At 57.0% G+C, this 27,919-nt stretch overlaps 1 protein-coding gene across 1 annotated transcript; it reads left to right on the forward strand.

The window, feature by feature from the left end:
- On the forward strand, positions 1-27,856 carry SLC25A42 (solute carrier family 25 member 42). The gene is made up of 8 exons (XM_045991654.1): positions 1-52; positions 16,611-16,725; positions 20,266-20,371; positions 21,970-21,995; positions 22,959-23,125; positions 23,500-23,616; positions 24,263-24,414; positions 25,610-27,856. Exons 2-8 carry the CDS (start codon positions 16,645-16,647, stop codon positions 25,915-25,917), a joined length of 957 nt encoding a protein of 318 aa, XP_045847610.1. The 5' UTR covers positions 1-52; positions 16,611-16,644; the 3' UTR covers positions 25,918-27,856.
- Positions 27,857-27,919: the final 63 nt, after the last annotated feature.

A 27,919-nucleotide genomic window follows, 5' to 3' on the forward strand; every position in this document is an offset into this window, starting at 1 on the left:
CGGCGGTGGCGGCGGCGGCGGCGGTGGTGGTGAAGGCGACGCGTCCCAGCCGGTGAGGGGGAGCAGAGGGCGCGGGGTGACGCAGGCGTCCGGGGGCCCGCGCCCCTCGGGCCGAGCCAGGGCGAGGCACGGTCCTGTAGTTGGTCTGGGGGCGGGGGCGGGAGCGAGCGAAACAGGGCGTGACAGCAGCGTCGCAGGGATAGGAAGAGGTTAAAGCCCCCCGCCCCACACACACCCCGCGTCTGGTGCTCTTTGGGGGCCCTCCCAGCCGGATCTGAACCCTCACGGTCAGTCCGCGCACACCTGACACCATGTCCTTTCTTGTTGACACCCCCCCCCCATACACCTGAGACTGTCCACCTCGCTGACATCCCCCACGCCTCTGGGGTCGTGGCACAGGGGCTTGGCACAGTTGGATCTTCACACCCACACGCACTTGAGTCCGTGTCCCCACCGATATTCTCCCTCACACACCTGCCACCGCCCCCGTCCTCATGGATACCCCCCAGATCACCTAAAATCCTTCCTCTTGATGAAACCTCCACACCCAGCCCCCACCTCTTCCACTGGGCTTACACCCCCTCCACTTATGCCTGAGTCTGTGGTGCCCAACTCGTGGCCCTCCACTCACACCTGGGCCAGTTCATATCCCCTCATTGCTTTTACTCACGTCCAGGTCTGTGCCCCTCTCTTGCTTCCTTCCTTCCTGTAGCCACTTGGGTCAGGGCCTTCAGGTAATCTCCCCCATCCCTCCACCTGCCCCCTTTCCAGGCCTTCTCCATCACACAGCCCAGTCTATGTGCCCACCTGTACTTTCTTACATGTGCACCTGTATTTGTGCCCCTCTCTGTAATCCTTGAACCGCAACTCCCCCCCACACACACACCCAGGTCCCCCAGCATTCACCCAAGCCTAGTAATCTCAGGCTATCACCCTCCCCCACCCAAAAGAAGAGCCCACCCAGATGTTATCTTTTCTTTTCTGACAGTCTGTAAAGTGATTTCCAGGCTTACAATAATCCCTTTGGCCAGGCAAACCCAGAATTATCTCCATTTTATCAGCAACAAACATAAAGAGACTTGAATTGGGGAGGCAGAGCCCATCCCTCCCTGAGCTTTGCTGACCCTTCTTTGTAGACTTTCCCCATTTTTGCCCATCTTTTGTGCTTTTCTCTGAGGGGTTGGTAGGGGAGGGGACCCCCACCTTCTCTGCAGCTGTTCCTCAGGAGTCATGACTTTTGAGTCCAGAAAGACTGAGCTGGAAGGGGCGGCCCCTGATCGTTGCTGTAGCACGTGTCTCAGTGTCCCGGGCTGGGTGGGGGTGGGGACAGTGCAGGAGCAGGACTTCAACACCTTAGCTGCCTCCAGCGGCTGGTTCGCCTGGGAGGGCGTTACAGGCTTCCGGCCTCTGACCCCAGCTCTTGCAGACCGAAGCCCCTTGCTGACCCTCAAGAAATCCTTGGGCTCTTAAAGCCGATAAACCTAGAGAGTAGGGAAATGCTCTTCAGAGTGAGGAGAGCTAATGCTATAACCACTCTGAGCCAAACTGTAAAACTGATGAGCTGCTGCGAGTAATGATCTTTCTGGAACTGTGTAAGTTCCCTGGAGTATGATTTGCAAGTGTGCAGCATAGAAGGAGACAGTAGCTTTGTTGTGGCAAAGTCATAACATGGTGTGGTTTCCTGTGAAGTCTGTATAGTGCCTCACCCCCTCTGTCTCTCCTGGCAAAGATGGTGCCAGAATGTGCCAGAGGGTCGTGTCACCTTCACCTTCAGAAACCGAAGCCAAGGGGCTTTTCTGTCCACATTCCAAAAGTGTCATTTAAAATGTGTGTGTTTATGTATGTGCATGTGTGTGTATATGTAGACATATACATGCGTGTTTATATTGCATATACACACATTTTATATACTACAGATGTACATGTTATATATGTACGTATGCAAATATATAAACTTGGACAAAGTAATTGATTAATACGGGTAAAAAAATACAAAAGGACATATAGTGAAAACCAGGCGGGTTTGTCTGCACCCTGTACCCTTCTGGAAGCATCCATTGTTAACTTGCCCTGTTTCCTACCAGAGATAATCTATGGCTTGTATATCCCCCACCTCTTTTAAACCCCTGATAGATTTACCTGAGATTCTTACCAAATGGGTGTGCCCGTTTCATAGCCAGTCGCTTGCCCATGACTGTTGAAGTTGTCACTCATATTTTCTTCTACAAGCTGCGCTGAAATGAATTGATGGACCCAGGCATGAGCAGATATGCGATGATCGTGTGTGGGTTCCAGCCCAGATGCTTCTGAAACCTCCTGGTCTTCAGGGAGCTTCCTAGGAGAGGCCAGGCCAAAGGCCATGTCCATTGAAATGGTGAATGTTCCTCCAGAGACTTTGTGCTGCCCTCAGTTTTCTCTTGGCTGTAAAACTGGATTTCTTGTTTCCTCTCCCAGCAGCCAGAACAGTTAACTATCAAGTGTTCTGGTTTCTCCAGTCTGATAGGTAAAGCGCAGCCGGAGAGATCCTTTTGAACGCCACTTCTGGGCTTTCTGTCCATCTCTTGGGCGTTCTGGCCCGTACAGTGGTGATTAAACATTATATCTCTATTCCTCTTCCCCAGTTGGACCAAAGTTCAATCCAAGGAATATTTGAGTTCCTCCTCTGTGGAGCTCTGGAGGAAACCTTCGGTTTGGCCGGGGGTGGGGTTGGGTGAGGGTGGGAGTCCGTTACTTGCAAGAGACAGACCTGGGCATTGGCCACAGTCCTGGGAGGGGAGATTTAAGATGTTGGCGGTTACTAAGTTTTTGTTTTTGCCGTTGGATCCAGCAGGAGAACTTGACTGCCAGATGAGATTGAGATAAGTCAGATGTTAAATCTTTTGGGGGAAGTTGTCAACCGTTTCCCGCTGTTGGTGCCAGGTGGAGGGCATCATCAGACTGAGGCCAGGCCTTTTCCCACCTGTCATCCTGTTTCTGTTCTTCTGTTTTGGCAATTAGACACTAGAGGAATGCTGAGATGATCAGAACTATTAGCTTGATTGGGTTTTGCCAACCAGCTCTTTTAAAAATTCGTTATATTTTCTATTTGGAGTGCGAAATATTTCTTAATATTTCTTAATAGCAAGTCAGTAATGTGCGTGTGAAAAGAGAGTGTGAAGATGTGCGTGTGAAAAGAGAGTGTGAAGGACAACAGAGCTGACACTCAGCTGAGGAGGTAGAACATGGCCCCCGGCGGCACCTCCCCGGTCCCTGCGCTATTTTTAAAATATGCTTGTCAACGTTTGTTTTCTTCCCTGAGTACCTTTTGCTGCAGATGAGTGCTTGGGTTCTAGGGTCTCAACAAAGGTCAGCAGAAGCCAGGTTTTCTATCAGAGCTGTGTCAATAGGGCAGCCTGAGAGATCCAGGGAGGGGAGGAATGACCTCAGGGCCATGGGCAGGGCACTAGCCAGTGCCAGGAGCATTGGCCTTAGACTCCTGTCATGTCAGCGTCCTGGGGCTGTTGTAACAGATTACCACAAACTGGGTGGCTTCAGACAAGAGGGAGTCATTCCGCCATAGTTGTGAAGGTCAGAAGGCCAAAATCAAGGTGTTGCCAGGTGCTAGAGATGGATGGTTGTCTCCCTGAAATTCCTGCATTGAAAGCTAATCCAAACGTGAAGGCTTTAGGAGGTGGGGCCTTGAGGAGGATTAGGTCAGGAGGGTGGAGCCCTGCTGAATGGGATCAGAGCCCTTACGAGCGGGCCCCTGCCCCTTTGCTCCGTGAGACACAGCAAGAAGCCATCTGTGGACTAGGGAGAAGGTTCTCACTAGACACGCAGTCTGCTGGCACCTTGATCATGGACGTCCCAGCCTCCAGAACTGTGAGACATATTATCTGGAAGCCACCCAGGCTATGGTCTCCTGTCACCCGCCCCAACAGACTAAGACTGCAGGGTCGCTTCCTCCCAGGGGACCTGAGGGAGAATGTCACCAGGCCCCTCTCCTGGCTTGGTGGCTGTTGGCAGTCCTCGGGGCTTTGGCTTACAGCCACGTCAACCCAGTCTCTGTCCCCATCTTCACACACCGCTCTTTCCTTGGTGTTTTCCTTCTTACAAGGACACCCATCGTGGGATTTAGGGCCCGCCATAAATTCAGTATGATCTCATCTCAATATCCTTAACTCATTTCACCTGCAGAGACCCTATTTCCAAATATGGTGACTTTCTGAGATTCTGGATGGCCATGAACTTGGGGGGACACCATTTAACCCCTCCAGCTGCAAAGCCAGAATTTCTGCCAGGATGTTATTCAAAGAAGTGCTTGTCTAGCTGCCTCTGCTGTTTCAGGCAAAACAGGGCTGGGCAGTTGAAGTGGGCAACCCCTCACTCACTCTGCCTTCTTGCTGGAAGGTGGAGGCATCTGCCCAGAGCTGGCAAGGATGCAGATAAGTGAACGTGTTGCATGTATGTTTTGCTCTTTTCCTGCCCTCAGCCTGTGTTTACTGGACTGTGAACTTGGTCCTAGATCATCCCAGTCTACAGAAGAGTCACCAAGGGGAGAATATAACAGGAGCCAAGATGGACGCGGGTCAGCCCGAATCCAGACCCCTGTCCCTTTGGCAAGTCACCGGTGGCACTCATGATTTCTGCTGCTGTTAGACATGGGCGTCTTTTTTTTTTTTAGATTTTATTTGTTTATTTGACAGAGAGAGATCACAAGTAGACAGAGAGGCAGGCAGAGAGAGATGGGGAAGCAGTCTCCCCGCTGAGTGGAGAACCCGATGTGGGGCCTGAGATCCCAGGACCCTGAGATCATGACCTGAGCCGAAGGCAGTGGCTTAACCCACTGAGCCACCCAGGTGCCCCGACATGGGCGTCTTTAAGACGGCCGAAACGCCACCACAGTGCCTGGAGCCTGAGCTCCAGGAATGGGACGAACTTGAAGCCTGACCACACACCATTGTTCTACAGTCTGTAAATACATGTGAGACAGGGACAGATGCAGAGAAGGCAGAAACACTGGGTCTCAGAAGGGTAGGGGATGGAGATGTGGATCCGTTCTCACCAAGTGACCGGGGCTCTGTAATTGATGAGTTCTAGCAGAGAATTGGGATGCTAACTCAGGGAGCAGAAGATTCTCAGAGATCTGAAAGCCAGCAAGGAGTTAGCTAGATGGCTAACCATTGCATTGCAAGCAAAGGGAACAAGAGAGCCTAGGTATTTGGGGACACAAGGCAAAGAGTGTGAGAGGAGATTGAGGGACCTGGTCCATGGAGCTCATAACAGGCACAGCAGGGGACTCAACTTGAGGCCACTGCCAACAAGGCACAGTCACCATACCTGAGCTCAGAGCCTTTAGCAGCCCGTGCTTCCCCAGCACAGGGGACCAGGACCGGGGCAGGAGGCAACACCTTGTGACCAGTTGCAAGCCTGCCTTGATGAAATGTGCCCATGAAGTGCTCCCGACGGATGTCATCACCGTTATTCCATCCCTAGGTCATGTGCCTTTGCCATGGGATGAGTGGAAAAAGAGAACATACATGTTTCCATTCAGTGCTAATTAGCCATGCTGACCCAAGTCCCATCCAGTCTGCAGTATGTGTCCTTGCCCTAAAGGGCAGGTTCCCAGGCCTCACCAAGCAGACCCCAAATTAAGCCTGAGGAGGAGCTCAGGAATACCACACAAGTGTCCTGGAGATTCTGGGACAGGTGTTCCTAGAACTCCCTGGAGTAGCAGCTCAGAGCTAGAGGAAGATCCTGTAGCTGAAGGACGGGAGGGACGAGGCTGGCAGGCCTGGCTTCCAGCAGACTGGACAGGCAGACAGGACCCATTACTGGTCAGGCCTTAGGCTGGTCTAGCCTTGGGCTGGCAAGGGGGCATGTAGGAGCCAGGCCTTGAAGAAGGGATAGGTTTGGGGGCTGTGAGCAGCAGCCCCTTTGGCTTGGAGCTCACAGGTCAAAGCCAAGTGTCAGCTAGCTCTGAATGTCAGAGTGGGAGACGGCGCCGCCCATTGTGCGGGACAGGGGCGCTGACATTGGCAGAGTGCTTGGCTGGAACACGTGCTTCCTAAACCGTTGTCATGTGGTGGTCAGCAGGGCCCCGCCGGCCAGCTTCTGTTTAATGCTTTGGGGAGATGAACCTGGAGAAAGCAGGGGTGGGACGATGCTGGACACCAGGGACTGATGCTTAGCTCTTTCAGGGACCCCGGCATGGGGGATGCAGGCTGAATGGTGAGATCTAGGAACCGGGGAGGCCCGCTCAGTAGGACCGGGTGGTGTGCGATGGGCTCCATCCCAGCTCCGTCTGACTCCTTAATATAAGGCGGAATGATACCCACACCCATGACCCAGCTGACCAGCGCTACTCCGGGAATAGAGTAACGGATGGAAACAGAGGCCTAGGGAGGTTTAGTAACATGCCCAAGGTCACACACTGGACCCCACCAGCGTGGTGTGGCTGGGAGCCTATATGCTCCTACTTGGGGAAGGACGTGGACAAGATAGAAGAGGCATTTCTGCTGCCCTGTGAAGGGTGCCCGAGGGGCCGGATGACAGATAGCAGAAGCCCCTGTTGGCAGGTATGTGCCTCTGACTGCTTGCTAAGCAAGGACCCTGAACACAGCCCAGGCCATTGCCTCCCACAGAATCCCCAGTCCAGCTGGGGAAGCCAGTGGAAAGCGGCCCCGTCTCGTGCCACAGGGAACCACAGAGTGCTCAGTATAGGGCAGAGCAACTAAGTTCCGGGAGGTGAGGCCAGGACATTTAGGAAGGGCTTTGCAGGCTGCGGAGGAGTTTTCCAGGCACAGGATGGGGAGAGTACAGCCAAAGCAAAACTTGGTATGTCCAAAAAATTAATGACTTCAACCAGCAAATAATTGAGTAGATAACAAGCACTGTGCTAGGCTCCCTGCAGCGAAAACACAAGACTTTTTTGGGGATGAGGGCTTTCCACAGGTGTACCCTCTTATGAGAGGAGCATGAGTAGGGTTGAGTAGCTTGGTTTGTTGTAGGTCATTCAAGTGCAGTTGGTAACAGGTGTCAGCAGCCCTGTGTTGAAAGGACCCAGGACAGTGATTGACAGTGGGATGTTCTGTGTCTTGCAGAGGCCAGTTTGTCTGGAAGACCCGAGTAGAAGGGAATGCAGCAGGGAGAGGCGGGCAACAGCTGGTCAGGGCTGGGTTACCAGGGAACAGCCATTATGTAAGATGCTACCGCTCTCTTAACGGCAGAAGTTAATGCCCATTAACTGGAAAAGAAAACAGCCTTTATCAACAGCCAGAGAGGATGTTAATTGGCTTCCGTTTACTGAAAGATTACAGGATCCATTCTGTGACGGCTTATAAACTCCATCAGCTGCGAAGCTGCCCCCCTGTTTGCGCAGACATTTTCTTTGTCGCCTGGAGTGGAGCACCACGCACTCACCAACAGGAATGGTGGCCCTGGCCAGGGAGCTGAGGGAGTCAGGCACACGCATGTGCGTGCGCCTGTATCAGGATGGAGGCACACGTGGAGCCGCGGGGGGTGGGGGCGGCGCTCACAGACTGGGCTGCTTAAGATCCCAGAGCCCTGGTTCCTGTTTCCGAGACCATGCCATTCGGTATGTTCGCTTGTGGAATTGCCCCCCCACCCCCATCCTGCTTTGCTGTGCGTTTTGATGGGTGGTAAGATTGCCTGAACAGAAATGATGTGAAAAAATGAATTCTTGTTCACTGGGGCTGGTCTGTGGCTGCTGCCTGCCCGTGGCATGTGGGGCGGAGGTGGCCCCATTGCACTTGACCCCTGGTTCTTAACCCCGCTGCTGGGGAAGACTCTGGCACCTGAACCCAGTTCATGGGTACCCCGTGTGTTCCAGAGAACACATGGGGGCCGGGACCACTGGGGCCGTTGTCCACGGTTGGACACGCAGCACAGGGCTGGGAGAGTGTATGGGAAACACAGGTCAGGGCTCTAGGAGGTGCTGGGGACAGAAACCCATCTCAAGCTGGCTGAACTGGAAGGGGAACTTTGTGGGTTCTGGCACCTTCCATGTTCTTTGATAGCTCCCGGGTTCTTCTGGCACCACCGGGCCTCAGGACAGCCCAGCTCGGCAGACATCCATCCCCCTCCCTCCCTGAGCTTGGCTCTGTGTCAGCTGCCTTCAGGGCCTGCCTGCTTTGCTTTCCCTCCTGAGAGAAAGGGGACTTCTGACCCAGCAGCTCCCTCAACATTCCCGGTCTTTGGGTCTGGTGCTCCAAACTGAGGGTCACCTCGGTCACCCTGGAGTCAAGGGAAGGGTCAGCCTTCCCTTCTCCAAGGTGACAGAGGCGAAGTGGGTGGCTGCCCGCTGTGCTGTCTCCAAAAGGGGCCAGATAACCCCCTGCACATGTGACTTGCCTTCTAGGAGCTTAGACATCTCTGGGCTTTTGGTCATGGCCAAAATCATCAGCAGGTGTTCTTTGCAGGTGAGGAGGAAGGTGAGCAAGAGTGAGCAGTGCATGTCGTCCCTCTGGTGCCATTAGCGTCCCCTGGGAGTTGAGAACACAGTACTCGGGCTCACGTCAGTTGGTCTGGGAGAGGCTGCGCAGCTTGGGGTTTTTTTTAATGTTTAAACTTGTTTTAAGTTTCGTACAGTAAAGTGAGTAACTCCTGTGTACAGCTCAAGGCATTTTCCACGTGTGTTCCCATGTGGAACCGGATCGAGGTGCAGAGCATTGCAAGCCCCCAGCTGGCTCCTCGCCGACCCTTCCCTGTCCCGCCTCCCACAGCCAACCCCAGTCGGATCGTTATCACCGCTGATGCTTCACTGTCTGTGTTGGATCTTTCCAGATCGCGACCTAGTACACATAATGTAAAACGTGCGGTCATCGGCTTTGCTTTGTGTGCAGTTCGTCGACAGCGCGTCCTCCTTCGCGTGCACCTGTCACCGCCATCCCTCTCCAGAGCTTTTCCGTCTTCCCAGACTGAAACTCGGTGCCCGTTAAACCCTGACTCCCCGCTCCCCTCCCTCAGCCCTGATACCCACCGCCCTAGTTTCTGTCTCTATGCATGGGAGGACTCCAGAGACCTATAAGTGGAATTAAATGTTTGTCCTTCTGTGACTCATTCATTTCACCTCGCACGATGTCTTCAAGGTTCATCTGCAGTGTGGCACGTGTCAGAAGGTCCTTCCGCTTTACAGCTCAGTGACATGCCACTGTTCGGACAGACCACATTGTGTGCCTGTGTTTGGATTGTACTTAGACTCAGTCAGTGCTCAGTCTTTCGCGCTGGCTTCTCGCTCTCCACTGTTATGTCCGAGGTTTGTCCCTGTCGTCGTGTGTGACAGCAGCTCGTCCTTCTCTGTCATGTGGCTCCGGAGGCGTGTGATTGTGTTCACAGAAGGTGCTCGCATCCCCGTGAGACACGCTGTACTAGCGTGCCGGCGTTCCGAGTCCCCAGATGCAGGCTCAGGGTCGCCAGCTCTGAGAGAGGTGCTGGGGGAGGCGTGTGGCAGTCATCCTGGCTGCGGTCCAGAGGTGGAAGCGCCAGCGGGGGTGCTGTGGGGCGGGGGTGTTTGGCGTTCTCCCACGAGCAGAGCCTTCGATGGCCCGCGTGCACTCAGCCTGAGCTGCCTCCAGGCTTGGGGCGTCCCCTTTCTCACTGCTGCGGCCACCCGGGGAGCTCCTTCCAGCACTCCCATCCTGCACATTCCTCAGGAAGCCTTCCCAGACCCCAGGACACACCCTGCCCGGCATCTCTCTTGCCACAGAGCCCCACTCAGCAACATCCCTGTGGGCCATCTGCCCACCCTCCCCATGCCATCTCCCCTGCCCACTGTGGTGCCGTCTCCCCAGGGTGTGCACTCAGCAGGCACATGGTTCATTGGATTCAACCCCAGAGGGGTGTCAGTATTGGACCAGAGCATGCCGGTCTTCAAGTCTCCCCTTTCTAGGACCATCCCCCCGAGTGTCAGGACAGGATTCTAGAAACTTCAGCTCCCACTCACAGGCTCCCAGCCTGGCCAAACCCTGGCCTGCCCAGCAGTAACCATTCCAACTTGTCCGGGCTCCTCTTACTGGGAGCAGAGGAGTGAATTCCCTTCGGTGCCCCCTGTCCGGCCACCGGGTAACCCAGACTGCCCTGCAGAAGGCTGCAGGGGGAGGTGTCCCGCAAGCCGGAGGAGCACGGTGAGCCAGTGGGGTAGAGGGATGACATGGGAGCAATGAGGACCAGGGTGATGAGCAGCGGAGCTGGGCCTCAGGCAGGAGCTTGCCCTGGTCCCTGCACCGCGCAGCCTCACCTCTGCGTCTGCTGAATCAGGCTCAGGGCCTGCAGGCACACATTCACACCTGTCTTCTAGCAGCCTGGTCCAGCTCCTGCAGCTGCTGGGATCCTCTGGACTACCGCTTGTTATCTGCTCGGTGTCCGTCCTCCCACTGCCCTCCTGCCCCCACCCCCACCCCAAACCTGCCCCTCCGCCTCCAGTGGGCAGAAGGCATCTCGGCCTGGGGCGAGCATTGGAACAGCAGATCAGTAACAGAGCCTAAGTAACCGTCCACAAGGTCACTGTGATCTGAATAAATGACTGAGGAAGTCGGTCAGTTGGGGAGAAGAGAGCACAGTCTGGTGTAAGAACTCCTAGTCACGGATGTCGATTCTCCCTCTCCAGGAGGGGAGCTTAACTTCCCCCACTCCCCATGGGGCGCTGGTTCCAAAGAGAAGAGTCTGGAACAGGGTCATTCAGCAGGGGGACAGATGGCTGCAGACCCCACCTTGACCAAGAGGTCCAAGTCGGCCTCACCGGGATTAAGTCTGTGCTCTCAGGTATAATGTCATGAGGGGGGCTCAGCTCTCCTCACCGCCGAGGTCCTCCCAAGACCACACAACCGCAGGCTCATGGCGAGAAAACACCTCAGACAGATAAGCTCGGGGCGTGAGGGAGTGGGATTCTGGGGCAGAAGAGGGCAGCTGGGGGACTAATTGGCCAGACGGAACAAAGCCCGGAGTTGTGTGGACAGTCGTGTTGGAACGGGAGTTGTAATAGTCTCGCCAACCAGGCCAGCCCGGGCCCCCTTCACGACCAGCACCTCGGGCCAGGCTCCCTTCGTGGTCGCCCTTCTTGGCTCTTCAGGCCATGGCACTGGAGGGTCTCAAGAGGCCCTGCTGCTGCTTTTTCTGTTTTATCGGATGCCACCATGGGTCACTTTCCGCTGCCAGGAAACCAGAGCCTCGGAATCCCTGGGCAGTGTTTCCCGTGAGGCCCCACGTCCGGAAGGTAGGACAGCCGGGGTTCCTCCCAGTCAGACCTTCGGTCCGTGTTTTCAGATGTTCGTGTTTCAGAATGTGTTTCAAACGCCCAGCCTGCCGGGTGCCTCATGCACTTAGCTTGTGTTCAGGATATTAGGTTTTTCGAATCATGCAGGGCCCAGGGTATCAACTCCCAGACATGATTTCTGCGAGCTTCTTCTGGGCTTGTGGGAGCCAGCAGACCAGGGCTACCTTCCAAGTTCAAGACTGGAAGTTCTTGGGCCTTGGTCCCTCAGGGACCTCTTCCCATTCCTTCCTTCTGCCAGGTGCCAGCCCACAGCAGGAGCTGCTTACCCAGTGCCCCACCTTGTCTGTCCCTGCGGGTGGCCTCGCCAGCCCTTGTCTGCCTCTTCCAGGCTCCCATCCCAGGGACAGAGCCTTGGGCCCCTTGGCTTGCAGCCCAGGAACCCATGCTGTCCATTTAGGTGCACGACACTTCTGGGAACAGGTTGTCTGAGGTCTGGGTACAAGTTGTCCTCAGGGGACGCTTGAGGGAAGCCGGACCTTCACCCCGCTCTCCCTACCCTGCTGTTCCATCAGGTTAAGCAAAGTCTTAAGGGGCACATGGTTCTCTAGGAGAACCGTTCAGGTCCTGGGGCTGTCCAGGGGTAAGGGCTCCAAGGAGAAGGATATGGCCATGACTTTGGAATCCGGCATCAGGGTTGGATTTTTCTATGCCCTTGGTCTGACCCAAGTTTTTCCGTGTCTCATCAGCAAGGTGGAGAGAGAAACCAGTGACCACGACACCCCTAATTGATGGTGGCAGCGGTTACCACCATAGTTGTCTCCAGCGGGGGACTCATGCTGCCTTAGTTTCCCCATTGGTAAAGCAGCACCCCTATCGGTGGCGAAGGCTGGTCAGATTAAAGAGCACGGGAGCAGGGGGAGTTCCTAAAACCACCATCGTGTCGTCGTGCGTAGCGTCTGCCTTCACCCTGTTCTCAGGCCACGTGCAGAGCCACAGATGGGCCCTGGGTGAAGGCCTCAGCCTGAGGCCCCGCAGCTGTGACCTCCAGCACCCCGCTCCCAAGAGAGACCAAGGTCAGGCTCTCCCCGCCAAGAAGGGTCCTGGTCTCCCCACAAACTGGGAGCCCCAGTCCCTTGCACGGGGCTCCCGTGGCTGCCAGCGCCCTTCCCCAGCCCAACACACTAAGCCCGTGGCTCGGAGGCCCCAAGTGGACAAGGAGGAGCCAGATCAGCCCCCCAGCCCCTCAACAGCCACAGGCATCTGAAGTGTGTTTCTCTGAAACCTCTGGCACATCCAGAAGCTCATGGTTTTCATAGGGCATTTTTTTCTTTAGCCTTTATTTTAGGGTGACAGAAAAGTAGCAGAAATGCTAAGAGTTCCAGTAGACGCTCCACCCCGCCACCCCCAGTGTTGGTTAGCGCCGTACTGGGCACAGTCAGGTGGCAGAAAATAGGCAGCAACGCCACGTGGGAGCTTCCCCTCCAGCCTGGCCGAGGGCCTCCTCAGTGCTCCCCCTAAAGGGCTCCTTCCGGTCCAGGGCCCCCCACCCCACCACCGTCACACTATCTGCCTCCTCTCCCGGAACCGTGACGGCTCCTTGGTGCCTCCCTCATTGTCCACAAACTTTGGACTTGGGCTGAGAACTGCTCGGTCGGGTGTCACTGAGCGTCCCCTCCGTGTGCTCTGTCCGCTGCTTCCTCATGATCCTTTGGGAGGAATCCCGCTGACGCCACGGGGTGTCCTTCCTGGGGCACCACATGGGGGAGGCGAGCTGTCTGTCAGCCCTGTGGGTCCTGTCACCGGTGGTGTTGACCTTGATCACTTCGTCAAGATGGGTTCTGCTCATGAGTGACAGACAGGCTGGGTGGCCTTCCCTCGTGGGGATGTGAATCACACATTCCCTCCGTCCCCTCCCTTTGTGTCGCTTCCCTTCCAGGCCTTCACTGGCGCTTGCCTACTCACTGTAGTGGCCCCGAGTCCTCATGCTCATGTATTGGGGAGCACACATTCCAAGGCGTTTGCCAGATCCCCACGCCCCCCTGCCGCAGAGAAGTGCCCCCCCCCCAGCCTCCCTCCATGCCCACCCCCATCTCATGCCCGTTGCGTTCCTGGCTCTGTACTTGCAAACTGCCTTCACGTGGAGTTCTGTGAGCACAGTCGGGCGCCTGATGGTTTTTTGGTTTTTGTTTTTATCATATTTTAAAGTTGTTTCCTGGTGACCTGGCTGCTTCTTTGCCTTTTTTTTTTGGTCTTGGGTTGGTTTTTCTGTTTTTTTTTTTTTTTTTTACTGACTTGAAAGAGCAAAGAACTCTTTATTTCTTAGAGAAATTAGCCTTTGGCCCAAGGGACAAACTCTTGAGATCTTTCCCCCTTCGCTTCCCCAGGGCAAGGATCTCCTTTCCACCCTGTGAGCCTTGGAGAGCTGCCAGGAGGTGCTGAACCCTAGGGAGCAGTGGGCAGTCTGAGACTGCCCGCTCTGCTGGGGGGGGGGGCCGGGACACTCCCCCCTTCCCTAAAAAGGGCCCTCAGTCTTAGTGTCCTGTGGCGGCCGTAACAAGTCGCTACAGACTGGAGGCATGAGACAACACAATTTCATTCTCATCATTCTGGAGGTTCAAAGTTCGAAACAGGTGCGTGGTGGCGGCACAGTCTCTGAAGGCCCCAGGGCAGGATCTTGTCTCTCCCAGTTCTGGAGACTCCCGGGTGTGCCCGGCTTGTGGCCACATCACCCCGGTCTCTGCCCCCAGTCGCATGGCCTTCCCGTCTGTGTCTCCCCTTCTGTCTGACCAGATCACGCAGGTGAGGGGATGATCTGGGATGATCTCCCTTCGAGATCCCTTCCTTAATTACATCTGCAGAGACCTTTTACCCAATCCCTTTGGATCCAGTCACGAGTCGCGGGTGGACATGTCTCTGGGGGTGCTCCCGTGACTTGCTTCCGGCGCGCTGCCACCTGCAGTGACACAGTCTCGTAGGTCAGCACGACTGTGTGTAGGGACACTGTTCTGTCCACAGCCACCCCACCAAGGCCCCTTCATGAGTGGTCTGCATTGAGTTTCCAAAGCAGGTCCCGGAGCCAGGCACCTGAGGGAAGAAAGGTCCAGCAGGCTCGACAGGCAGCCCCCTCTGAGCCCGCACGGCCTGCCCAGTGAGGAGCCACCCCCCGCCCTGCCGGCTTCTAACCAGCTGTTGTGGCCTGGGTGGCTTGGAGCTGGAGTTGGAGGGAGGGTGAGGCCACAGAGCAGGGCTACTTGAGGTGGGGACCAAAGGGCTGGATCCTTTCTCAGGAAGGCACTTTCATAGACTGTGTCCACAGTAACGTGCCCACATCCCCGACACACCGTTGAGAAAGGCTGCACTGTCCATCTGCATGCCCAGATGTGGGCACCGTCCCCTGGGGTCCATGGCCTCGGACGACAGCTGTCCGCACCACGGGTCGGGGTGATGCGGTCTCCGTGCCGCCCCCCCACAAGCGGAGACCCCAGCAGCTGGCTTGAGACGTTCCCTAGGGCCTAGGGTCTCCCTGTGGGGTTGTGAACAGTTTGGGATTTATATAAAAATTGGCAAAGGTACCAGCTCCCCAACTTCCCACACACCTAACTCCCCCTACTCATGACATCTTACTTTCCTTTGGCACATCTGTCACAACTAATGAGCAGATACTGACAGGTGATATTAATTATTAAAGGCTCTGGTTCACTCAGACTGCCTCGGTTTTCCCTGATGTCCTTTACTTGTCCCCAAATCCCACCTGCATCTCGTCGTCATGTCTCCTTGGGCTCTTCTGGGCTGAGACAGTTTCTCAGACTTTCTTGTTTTCAATGACCTTGACCGCTTTGAGGAGAACTGGTCAGGTGTTTTGTAGGATGACCACACAGTTGAAGTGTCCTCCTCGTCACACCATATCCATGGCACATGCCGTCAGCCTGACTCTTGGTGGCTATTGACCTTGATCACCGGGCCGAGGTGGCCTCTGTCAGATGTCTCTGCTGTAAACTTACTCTCTTCCCCCTGTGGGTGCTGTACTCCTTGGAAGGAAGTCACCACATACAGCCCACACCCAAGGGGTGGGAAGTCACACACACCCCTTTCCTCCAGAGCAGAGCAGCTACACAAATTATTTGGGATTCTTCTGCCTGGGAGATTGTCTGTTCTTATGTATTTATGTATTCAATCATCCTTTTCTTTCTTTCTTTCTTTTTTAAGATTTTATTTTTAAGTAATCTCCATACCCAGCATGGGGCTCGAACCCATAACCCTGAGCTCAAGAGTCGCACGCTCCACCACTGAGCCAGCCAGGTGCCCCTAATCATTTACTTCTAACTGTGGGTTTGAGATTATTTATTTTGTCCCTCGGGCTGTAATCCAGTACCTGTTGCTCAGGGTGTTCCAGCTTTGGCCACCGGCCGCTCTTTCCTTCCCCTCCCTCTCCCGTTGTCACACCTGCATGGGTTTGGTTCCTCCCTGGCAGCTCAGGGTGCTCTGGGATCATTCCTGCCCTGTCTTCCAAGCAGCCATTCCTCCTGGAGCCAGGGCCCATTTTAGGTAGGAATCAGCAGCAGAGGACAAGTGGAGGGGAATCCCATTTGTGCTTTCTAGGACCTTCTCCCCACCCACCCCCGACCCCGGCATTGATATAGGGTCCCTGAGAGGACCTGGAAGGCAGGAGAGGCCTTCACAGCCCACTATCGGGATGTCTGCGTCATTTGCAGCATTTTACAGGAAAGCGCCTTGATTTTTTGGATAATCTTAAAGCACAGGAACCGAGACCCCAGAAACACCAGTGCAAGGCTGGCATCTTGGTGACACCCGTCCTTCATCCATTTTTCAGTCTCTTCCTCTCCCTGTGGTTTGCCGAGCTTTGCAGGTACTTCCCCCTCGAGGTTAAATGGAGGTTTCCAGGGACAAATCCTCAAGTATGAGGACCCTTTACTCTAAGCTTGGCCAGAAAGATCAGGCAAACTTACAGTAGGAAAAAGGAATTTCCTAAATGTTTCTGTAGAGAGATACTCAGGTCCAAGCTGACGAAAGCCCAGTGGGCGCTCAGGTCTAGACAGGTGGGACCACCTCTTCCTCCCGCTGACCTTGCCAGGGTGGCTTCACGTCTCTGAGCCCATCTGCCAGGGTGGTGCTAGATTAAAAAAAAAAAAAAAAAGCTCAGAGGCTTGTGATGATCAGATCAGAGAGCTGACCCGAGGAGGGCGCTTCTCAATGATTAAGCGACCTGCTCCAGGGGCGGGGGTTGGGTGGCAGGATCGCAGGGACGGAAGCCAGGCTGGGACGAGCCCTGTGCTGGGGCAGTTTCTGGCTTCAGGTGACTCAGGGATGAGTCACAGGCCTGAGGCAGGTCTGGGTGGCCTTCCTCTCACCAGGTCTCACCCTGCCCCTTCTGTCCCAGGACCAAGTCTCCTGCCGCCCAGAGCTGGCCTGGAATGGGTAATGGTGTGAAGGAGAGTACGGCGCGTGTGCGTGAGGATGCCGAGGCCATCCTGCCCTCACCCGTCAGTTCCAAGGCAAGTACCCTGCCTCCCTGATGGGCGTCTTCCTGAGGTCCCTCTTCCTTGTTCCTGCACGCCATGGCAAATCACACCCCCCCCCCACGCGCACACACGCACTCTGAGCCAAGCTGTGGTGTTGGGAGACCGTGGGTGGAGTGGGGTGCAGGTTGGCCACCTTCTGTTCCATTTCAAGTCCCGTTTGTGATATGGATCCAGTCTGCCCAGCCACTTGGTATGATGCCAGAACCTCGCCCAGATTTTGGCTAGGATGCCAGAAGGTGTCCTTGAACTCCTCTCCTTGCTGGGATTTGCGACCAGGAGCATGAGAGGATGAGTCACGAGCAGGGCCCGCTGCGGGGGCAGATGCTCGCACGCAGGGTGTGCTCCCAGCTCCAACTCTCCTCTCTGAGGTTCATCTCTGAGTCCACCCTTCACTTGAAGAAAAAGGATATTCCCTTTGAAAGAAGTGGGAGCAGCCCTGTCCTTGTTCATCAAAGAGGCCCGGAGCACAGGCTGACCCAGCCCCACGCAGAAACCCGGCTCTGGCGCCCACGGGCCATTCTCAAAGTCCGTGGGACCCACGGCCGCAGCAGGGTCATCCTCCGCCCCATGCCCAGCTTTCCCCAGATTCTAGATTGTCCTGGGAAGCAGCGGGTGGGCAGGAGGACTGGTTTGCAGGGTCAGTGTGTGGGGCTGGTGTTGCCATGCTGGGCATGGTGTGGGGGACCAAGGCCAAACCCCAGAGCAGACACATCTGTTCCTGCTGGTGTAGCGAAGTCCCCAGCCCCTGGCAGGCCAGCTGAAGCCCACCAAGCGGATGTGCCTGGCCATAGGCCCGGCTTCCTTCATGCACCAGGACACTGCCGGGACTGGTTTTGCTCTGCGCTGGCTGGCATAGCCGTGGTCAGTCTGGTTCTCGCGGCCAGACTGATGGGGGGAGCTTACTCTCTCAAGTCCCACGTCTTTGGTGAAGGGAGCCGTGGGGCGTTCACAGCCCACCTGGCTCCTATCTGGGGCTTGCTCACTTTCTCTCTGCTGGGCTGTCTGGCTCATTCTTCACTTGCGGGTTCTCCCCTGAGGGCGGGTACGGAGCCTGGCCATTCCGAGATGCCTGGGCTGAGCTCTTCAAAGAATCAACCGGCCCTGGTCACTTAAGAGTCACCGGGAGCATTGGCCAAAGGCGGCGGTGGCCCCCTCTGCTGAGCACAGGGGTTGGGCTCACAGCACATTCCCGGAGCGCCACATCCCGAATGAGGGTTTAAGGATGCACGTGCCAGGCACATGACTGTGAGCACCACAGGTGGCCCAGGCAGCTGCCTGGTGAAGGCCACGGAAGGGGCACCTCGGCTCTGCCTCTAGTAGCAGCAGGGCACACGGACCAACCACGGATAAGCTCTTAGCTCACAAAGAACGGCTCACGATGTGAACGGTGCTCACCTTGACTCCTAGAGGAGATTGGGGGCCGGCTGGGCCTCGGAGCTGGTGCAAGGAATACCACTGAACCTTCTAATGCCTGACATCCACAATTCACAAAGTGGGTGTAGATAGCCAGACCTCCAGAACCTTGCTGTGTGATCCAGAAAACGCAGGGGTCCCCCAGTGACAGGCTTCTATCAGCAAGGAGGAGGTAGAACCCTGCGGTGAAGCTCCACCTCAGAAACTTAGAAGGGAAAACAGTGCCGTGGGAAGTTGCTTCTTTAGGGAGGGGAAGTCCTGGGGACATTAAGAGAAAGATGCTGAAGCCCTCCAGGGACAGGGCCGGGTCGCAGGGTGTCACGGCCCCAGGGAGCACCCAGACCTGGCCAGCAGACAGCACGTCGGTGTGTCATAGGTGAGGAAAGGGGGATCAGAGAGGCACTGGTCACTGTAGGCAATCAGAACAGAGCCCAGGTTCAGGCCAGGTGTGTAGACAGACTTGGAGCCCAGCCCTTTACCCCGATCCACCCACTGAGCCAAGCAAACCTGGGGAGTGGCCCTGGACCCCATCATGCCCACTCAGACCCAGGCTGCCGGCTGTACCCCCCACATGCCCCTTATCTGTGCCCTGGTCTTGCCCCCCGTCTTTTCAACTTGAGCTTCTGCAGGCGCTGCCTCCCCTCTGGTTCCAGTTAAAGTGTCTGCCTACTCCGTGCATCTCCATTTCTCTTCCGGTAAACACCAGCCTGCTTGCTGAGCCCACAGGCACCGTGGAGTCTAGCCCCCACCCGCCTTTCATCTCCTCCTCCCTGTGCCCCCTCCCTTTCCCTGTGTCAACCACCCTGCCTTTCTTGTGGTCCCCTGGGACCCCCAGCTTCTTCTCACCAAGGCCCCTGGGTGTTCCATTCCTCCCCCTCTAATACAGTCTCGCACACACATCCCGGTTAGCTGCACCTCAGCCCCCTACCCCCACCCCATGTTCTCCTGGGACCCTAAGCCCCCCCTAGACTGGTGACTCCACACATTTTTATTTAATTTTATTTATTTATTTATTAGAGAGAGAGAGTGAGCTTGAGCAGGAAGATCAGAGGGAGAGGGACAAACAGACTCTGTACCGATCGGAGCCCAATGCGGGGCTTGATCTCAGGACCCTGAGATCACAACCTGAACCGCAATCAAGAGTTGAGCACCTAACTGCATGAGCCACCCAGGCACCCTGCACGTTTGTCTAAAGCTTTAGTTCATGTCTGGCTCTCCCTGTGGATTGGCAGCCCCAGGGACAGTGGGATGTTGTACACATCCCTACCCCACACAGATACACACACGTGTCTCACAGCCCCTCGGGGCACCTGCTTCCTGTCAGACTCCAGGGAGTCCTGGGATCACTGACTGGCCTGCCCCTCACCGTCCTTCCTCACTGCAGAGCCAGGGAAGACGGGAGCCCCTCCGGTCCCCAGTGCTCCTCATGATTGCTTGGCAAGAGCTCTGTGGCCAGGTTAGCTGGGGGGACGGAGACTGCAAGCTGATGAGGGGACTTCTTGTGTGACTCCTCACGGGGAGCTTCGAGAAGACTCGGGAAGGTGCTGGCTCTGAGGCTGGCCTAACCGGTCACCATCACCATCACCCTCGCCTTGGCTGACCACTGCGGGCCTGATGGAACGTTGTGGAAAGGGGTCACATGGACACGGGGTCTACTTGCCCAACACCAACCTGATCCCCGGACCATAGGGGCCCTTGTCCAGCACACACAGGCGGTAGGCACAGCCCGAGTCTCCACTTGGGGTGGGGTGACCCTTCTGTTTGGGGTCAATCTTAACTGTAGGCTGTCTCTGAGAAGTTGGAAACTCATGGGACAGCCCTACCAGTGGGTCACCTCTCATGCTGATGGTCCCTGTCCCCTGGAAGCTTTTTACTATGTCCCACCCAGATTCTGTGGCTGTTGGACTCACGACAGCCTTCCCTCTGCCCCACTGTGCCCCGGGCCCAGCAGGACTGTGAAGCCTGGACAGCTGTGCCTTTTACAGCCCTTGACTGGGGACAGAAGGAAGATGCTCCTGCTGGGGGAGGTGCCTAGCAGAGCCGACCCCTATCCATCCCTCCCTCCCTCATGACAGACTGTGTGTGTGTGTTTTCTTGCAGAGTGATCACAGGCAAGTTCTCAGCTCCCTCCTGTCTGGGGCCCTGGCTGGTGCTCTTGCAAAAACGGCTGTAGCTCCCCTGGACCGAACCAAAATCATCTTCCAAGGTAAATGCTTCCTGTGCGTCTGTCGTGTGTGCCAGAGAGGCTTCCTGGCAGCCCCCCCCCCCCCCCGCCCCACAGCTCCCAAACTGCACTTACAAATGGGCTTTAAAAATGCCTCTTTAAAATCCACTTAGAAACTCCGTTAGCATTCTAGGGCTGCCATCACAAAGTACCACAAACCAAGCAGCTTCCGTTCCAGAGGCCAGAAGTCTGAAATCGGGGTGCCAGCGGGTCAGTTCCTTTTGTGGACTCCAGGGGAGGAGCCCTCCTTGCCTCTTCCAGCGCCCTGGGCTCCAGGCATCCCTGGCTTGTGGTCGCAGCACCCCAGTCTCTGCTCCCCCCCGCCCCGTGTCGGTGTCCTCTCCAAGGATACTTGTCATTGGATTTAGGGCTCATTCCACTCCAATATGACCTCATCTTAATAAAATTATATCTGCAAAGACCCCGTTTCCAAATAAAGTCGCCTTCACTTGTACTGGGCTCAAGGGCGCAGACATATCTTTTGGGGAGGCCCGGTTCAGATGACCTTCACTGGGTTAAGCAGCCATAGGATCCCCTGAAGATGAGGCCTTTCTGTCCCACAGACAGTGACTGGTGCCTACAGGAGGGTAGGCATAAGCTGGGACCCCTGGCCCTCCGCTGTTGGGGAGGAAGGGACTGCAGATTCAAGCCAGGCCATCCCCACTTGCATGAGCTGGTCCCTTAGCCTCCCCATGCCTTGGTTTCCTCATCCGCAAAACAGGACGTTCATGTCAGCCTCCCAAAGGCGCAAGCTGGCATGAGGAAGGGCATTCAGCTGGGCACCCAGCATCCCTTGCGTCGGCAGCGTTGTTACCTGGAGCGAAGGCACAGCATTGTGCCCGCAGGGAGCTGGGTTTAACGCCGGTCGCATCGGTGTGCACACACGTCCGCACGGATGGGTGTGCGAGGGTGTCCTGGGAACACGGCAGACACTCCACAGATGCTCCCGGAATGCGGAGAGGGAGGCTGCGGGACCACAATCCCTTGTGGCCGCAGTGGCTCAGGCCCCTGCCAGCAGGGCACCAGGTGGCATCAGGGAGCAAGGTGCAAGCCATCGAGGGTGGGAGAGGCTGGTCAGGGGCGCCATGCCCGTACCCGGAGAAGAAAGGGCCAGCTCTGGGCAGAGAGCACACCGGGGCCTTGTTCTGAGAGGCCCAAGGCCCTCCGTCGCTCTGCACAGCTGGCAGCGAGGAGGCCTTTCCCGAAGGGGTTTGGTTGACTTGGGGTCCAGCCGGGTGCAGGGTGCTGAGTGTCAACCCCAAGAGGCACAGGCGTCTGCAGAGACCCTCACTTTTCCCAGGAGTGAGGTGGCAGCTTAGTTCCCCTGCCTGGGGATAAGTCAGCATGTGGGGTTGGGGGGTGGGGAGGTGGGCTGGGCAGGGGGTGGTGGTGCAGGGCGCAGCAGGTGCAGCGGTTCCCTGGAGGAGAGTGACCCTGCTTGGGCAAGCCCCGGCCCTTGGCCCCTGGCGGGGAAGCATCCACAGGGGTATTTCTCACTCCCCGTGCATTGGGGGTCCCACAGACCCAGCTTTGCCCTTCACAGCTAATGGTCTCTGTTATGTTTTTGGTTTTTTTTCCAGTGTCTTCAAAGAGATTTTCTGCCAAGGTGAGCCACTAGGTCACCAACTCCTGGCTCTGGGGCCATCACCGTGTTCCCTGCTAGGCTGGCAGGAGGTGGGGGAGGCATGGGCCCGGCGGTGGAGGGAGAGGCTTTACAGAGTGTTTTTTTCCATCTGGTTCCTCCATAAGCCAGTTCCCCGAGCTGCCGGGGGCCACCTGTCCTGGCACCCCAAGCTCTGTCCAGATGTAGCCCATTCTGGCAACTAACAGGAGACCCCCCTGTCCTTGGGGCGGTGGGGAGAGGACTTGGAGTTTACAATTTATTCTTTTTTTAAAAAAAAATTTATTAGCGAGAGAGCAAGTACAAATGCAAGAGCTGGGAGAGGGGGAGGGACAGGGAGAAGCAGGGAGCCGGATGTGGGGCTTGGTCCCGGGACCCCGAGATCATGACCCGAGCCGAAGGCAAATGCTTAACCAACTGAGCCACCCAGGTGCCCCCTGTTTGATACATTTTTTTTTATTTTATTTATTTATTTGACAGACAGAGATCACAAGCAGGCAGAGAGAGAAGGGGAGGCAGGCAGAGAGAGAGGGGGAAGCAGGCTTCCCACCGAGCAGAGAGCCCGATGCAGGGCTCGATCCCATGACCCCGGGATCATGACCTGAGCCGAAGGCAGAAGCTTAACCGACTGAGCCACTCAGGTGCCCCCCCGTTTGATACATTTTTAAACAGAGGAGGCATTACCTTCTTGGGGAAAGAAAAAGCGTATCTTTCAAAGCTAGACTACCAGACCGACCGACCACACACCCTCTCTGTGGGGCTGCCTGGCTCACTTTACTCCTTGGTCAGGGGTCAGGGCAGTAGGGAGAGACGGGTCCCCATGTGGGGGCCCAGAGAATGTGGGGGAGGTAAGGTGGCGGGGAGGGGATTGCCAACGTGGGCCCCTGTCTCAGTGGTGGACAAAAGAGGGTGTTTACCGGGGAGTGCTGACCTTCCCTTCCCCGCCAGGAGGCCTTCCGGCTGCTGTACTTCACCTACCTCAACGAGGGCTTCTTCAGCCTGTGGCGCGGGAACTCGGCCACCATGGTGCGCGTGGTGCCCTACGCCGCCATCCAGTTCAGCGCCCATGAGGAGTACAAGCGGGTCCTGGGCCACTACTATGGCTTCCACGGGGAGTGAGTGCCTGCCCCCAGCTGCCCCCACCTCCAGAACCCTCTTAGCTCTGTCCCATCACGCTGCCCTCCTGCCTTCCGCACGGTCACCACGGCAGAAGTCCCTCCCTGAGAACCCAAGTCCCCGCGGGTCCCATGATCCCAGCTGTGCCCCGCAGTGTCTGCAGGGAAGGAACTCTTCATTCATTCATCCGCACAAGCCGTCGGGAAGGGACAGCAGCCATGGGAACCTCAAAATGACATCCACCCCAGGGACCCCACTACTCGGTCATGAGGAAGCCAGCCCCTGCCCTTTGTTTGGTTCTCCCCACTGGCTGAGACCTGTGGGCACCCCGAGTCTTGAGGGGGTCTCACTTTCTCGCCTATCCCTCTTTCAGAGCCCTGCCCCCATGGCCCCGCCTCCTTGCGGGTGCGCTGGCTGGAACGACAGCTGCTTCACTGACCTACCCACTGGACCTGGTCAGAGCCAGGATGGCCGTGACCCCAAAGGAAATGTGAGTTCCCCGGGCCGGGCGGGCTGCCTGCAGCCACTCTAGAAAGGCAGTAATTGTTCCCTTCGCCCAGGGCTCAGCTTCTGCTTATATCGCATCCGAAGTCTGCTTTCTTTAAAAGATTTATCCATCCATTTTTAGAGGGAGGGTAGGGTAGGGGTAGGGGCAGAGAGAGGGGGGGTGCACAGATCCCAAGCAGACTCCACAATGAATGTGGAGCCTGACATGGGGCTTGATCCCATGACCCCGAGATCATGACCAGATCTGAAACCAAGAGTCGGACCTTTAACCAGCTGCACCCCCCAGGCACCCCCCGCTCCCCTCAAACTCTTCATTTTGAATTAGCACAGATAGGTTACACATGGCCACGGTTAAAAGACAAGGGCCGCTCCCTGCAGTGATCTGGCCTGTGAAGGTGGGATATGGCCTGAGGCACCCATTTCCCCCTCCAGTGCCAAAGATTTCACAGTGCAGTTGTGTTCCTTAAAGAAAGCAAGCACCCAAAAAAAAAAAAAAAAAAAAAAAAGAAAGCAAGCACCCACATCCAGGCCCCGGGACTCCGGGAGGGGCGGGCCCGCTGCGCATTAGCGGAGGCCAGCAGCCCCTCTCTGTGCCCATGAACCACCCGCCCCGACCCTCTGTCCTGCAGGTACAGCAACATCTTTCACGTCTTCATCCGCATCTCCCGCGAAGAGGGACTGAGGACCCTCTACCACGGCTTCACGCCCACCGTGCTGGGGGTCATTCCGTACGCCGGGCTCAGCTTCTTCACCTATGAGACGCTCAAGAGCCTGCACAGAGGTAAGGGGCTGCGGCGTGGGCCACGCCTCCCCGGAGCCACTCAGACTCAGGCTGTTCAGAGGCGGGCCACTGAGGTCCCTGCCCTGGGAGGGACAAGCTCCCGGCCAAGGTCCGGATCAGAGCAGGACTGACACCAGGCCACCACAGAGGCAGCTGGACTCCCAGCCTTCCTTGCCGAGTTTTAAGACCAGCTTGGTGACGTCCTGACTGTCACCAAGAGCAGTGAGGGTCACTTGTGCCCAAAGCGTCCGGGTACAACCTAGCCGGAAGGGGATGAGGCCTCTTGGGTGGTGGTAATTTTGAGGAATTCAGAAAGCGCAGAAGCGTACAGAGAACAGTATACCGCCACCTGGACCGGCTACCCCAGGCGACCAGGTGTTAATAGTGTTCCAAGATGGTTTTTGTTAAAGAAAGCAAACGTTCCAGGTGAAGCGAAGGCCCCCTGTTCCCGCTCCCAGCTCTGCTCCCTCCGCAGGGCCCCAGGCCGCCCCTGAGTCCATCCTGCAGTATCCAAAGCTCTGTCCCTTCGGCTCTTTAAGCAGCAGAGCCGGCCTCCCCTGTTCCCAGGTTGTCAGTGATCAGCCTGACAGTGATCACAGGTGATCACCCCGGAGTGCCTCCCTGCGTGTTCTGTGCGAGCCCCAGGTTTTGGCATTGACTCCACTCCCCCCTCTGCCTAGCCCCATCCCTGCGCACTCACCCGCCTTGGGTGCTGGTGGAGTCCTTCACCTTCGGCCAGTGTGGGGTGGTGGAGGAGCGCTGTCGCACGGGGCTTGCTCCTGTTAAATTTATAAGCCCACGTTCTTAAAGAACTCCGTTGTTTGGTTGCTGCCCCCCACTCCATCCTGCCCCCATGTCCTGTCCTGGCAGCTGCTCTCCCTGCCTACCCCTGTACCCCTGCGGACAGTGCCCACGGAGCAGGCTGGGGGCGTGGGGAGGGCTGCCAGCGGGGACAAGGGGGATCAGATGTGAGCTTGCTCTGCGCAGTAGGACTTGCTTAAGTGATTATTTGTGCATTTCTGACTTTCTTAAAAAGTTTTCTTCTCAAAAGGAATGGCTAGAGGGTGAGGGGGCCCGGGGCGGGAAGGCCCTGGGGAGCAGGGGGTCGGATCATGAGCTCTGAGCCCCAGTGAGCGCCAGCGCCAGGGTGCGGCCCCCACAAGATGACGTGCAGCCCCTCTGTCCCCGCCCGCAGAGTACAGCGGCCGCCCGCAGCCCTACCCCTTTGAGCGCATGATATTCGGGGCCTGCGCCGGCCTCATCGGGCAGTCGGCCTCGTACCCGCTGGACGTGGTGCGGCGGCGCATGCAGACGGCTGGGGTCACGGGGCACCCGCACGCCTCCATCGTGGGCACGCTGCAGGCTATCGTGCGGGAGGAGGGCGCCGTGCGCGGCCTCTACAAGGGCCTGAGCATGAACTGGCTCAAGGGCCCCATCGCCGTGGGCATCAGCTTCACCACCTTCGACCTCATGCAGATCCTGCTGCGGCACCTGCAGAGCTAGGGACCCGCGCGCCAGGGAGCCGGGCTTCCACGCGCGGCGGACCACCGACCCCTTGTTTCTGAGCCCGTGGGGTAAGGGTGCGTTCGGTTCCACCCTGGGAACCGGGACGTCGGAGCACCTTGTAGAACAAGCTGGGGGACCTTGTCGGGGTCCCAAAGGTAGCGGCCCTTGAAGTGCAATGTTGGGACTGGTGGGCGGGGCCTCTCGCGCTCTCCCCAGCCCTCCTGCCCAGGCGGGGCGGCCCTGTTTCTGGGAGGGGCTGCCCTAAATGCCCCGAGCTGGGAGTGACCAGCGCCACCTCCTGGTGCTGTGACCTGGGACAGGGTCCTGGTTCTAGAGACCCAGTGCCCACCGGGCCTGGAGCCAGACTCCGCCTGCCCCTGTTCTCACAGAGGGGAGGGAGCCCCAGGATGGACAGAGAGGCCCCAGCCTCCGGCCCTGGTGAGGTGGGGCTAGAAAAACAGCCCTTACCCCGCCAACCCCGCTTCCTCCGCCCACCTGTCTTTCCTTTGCCATTACTTCGCAGATGACAGGATTCCTCTGTCACCAGAGCCTCCTGATCAGGAACAGGCTTCTCCCAAGAGCATTATTTGGGTCCTGGACTCTGTGGCCCAAATAGGGCCCCAGGAGTGGGTCATCCCCTCTGTTGCCCACCCACCCGGTTTGTAATGTTCCCAGGAGGGTCGTGCCTCCTCCAGCCAGCAGGGTTTGTGGAATCGCCATGGCTTTGGGTCTGAGTCCTTAACCTGGAGGCATCTGCGGGGACCCAGGTCATCTCCTCTGGGCCAGGAAGCTCCCACCACTGTCCCACAGGCCTCACCACCAGAGGCCAGGCCTCAGGCCCTAACCCTCAGCCCCTAGGTACAGTGGCGCGTGGGGGGCCTGTGGCATCTGATGTGTCCCTGGCTCCCCCACTTAGTGGGCACTTGGCCAGGACTCAGGGCAGCCCGAGGTGGTCTGATTTGCATAAACAGAGTGCATGGAGGCGACCCGCAGCCTTGATCCTCCCAAAGTGAGAGCCCCTGAGACATTGTGTGGCCTGGGGGTGGACAGTCAGGGTACCCCAGGGCACCCCCAGGGAGTGATCTCATGGAGATGTTCCCTGGGGTCTGCCGGGTGTCACAGATGCAGAAACACCCATTTCTGAATGACCTGTGGAGTTTCTTGATTTCTTTTGGCTTTGCTTTTCAATCAGGCTGCCCCTGGCTCTAGTCACAGTAAACCCTAACTGGCCTGAGCTGGTTCCAACAGAGAGTGACCAGAGGGTGACGGGATCAATAGGCAGCCGCCCTGTGCAAAAGGGTCTGAGAGGGCATGTTTGCCCCACACACATTTCCAGTCATGACTTTCATTTCTCCCTCGTGTTCTGTCCCATTTCTGTTCTTGCCTTGGGCCTGCGGGTGTGAAGACCGCTCTCTCTGTCCTTCCTTGCATGTGTCCACTGGCCGGCCTGAGTCTCGTCCCTGGGGTCCATGGCTGTTCTGTTGGGGGGCTTCCCACCTCCTCTGCCAGCCTTGCCCCGTGCCCAGGAGAGGGAGGAGAGGCAGGGGCCCCTCTCAGGGAGATGGGGTGGGGACCCAAGGGCCCGCTGGGGTGAGAGAAAGCAGCAGGGGCTGGGGACCACCCCAGGCAGGTGAGACCAAAGGAATGGTTAGGTGGCACCCTTCTCTGAGCCGCAGGCTGAGCTGCAGAGGGAAGAGCCCCCAGGTCCTCCTGGCCCTGGTGTGCCTCCCCAAGGTGGCTCTCAGCTGAGATGCCTCAGCAGCCTCTCCCCCCCCCCCCCGCCCCCCGCTCCAGCCCTGCACAGAGCTGGGCTGGTGCCCTCCTCAGCCTCACCCCTCCCACCGGTGTCCATCCTGATCTGGAGTTAGATTTTGATGCCATGAAGACACTTTGTTTATATATAATGTTTATATATTTTAAAGATTTGTGCCAAGAGAGTATATTTAATAAAAATTAAAATGATTTTTTTTTCCTGACTATGTTCTTCTTTTCTGCGACT

The sequence above is a fragment of the Meles meles genome, chromosome 20 (genome assembly GCF_922984935.1).
Source record: "Meles meles chromosome 20, mMelMel3.1 paternal haplotype, whole genome shotgun sequence".
Taxonomy (NCBI): Eukaryota; Metazoa; Chordata; class Mammalia; order Carnivora; family Mustelidae; genus Meles; species Meles meles.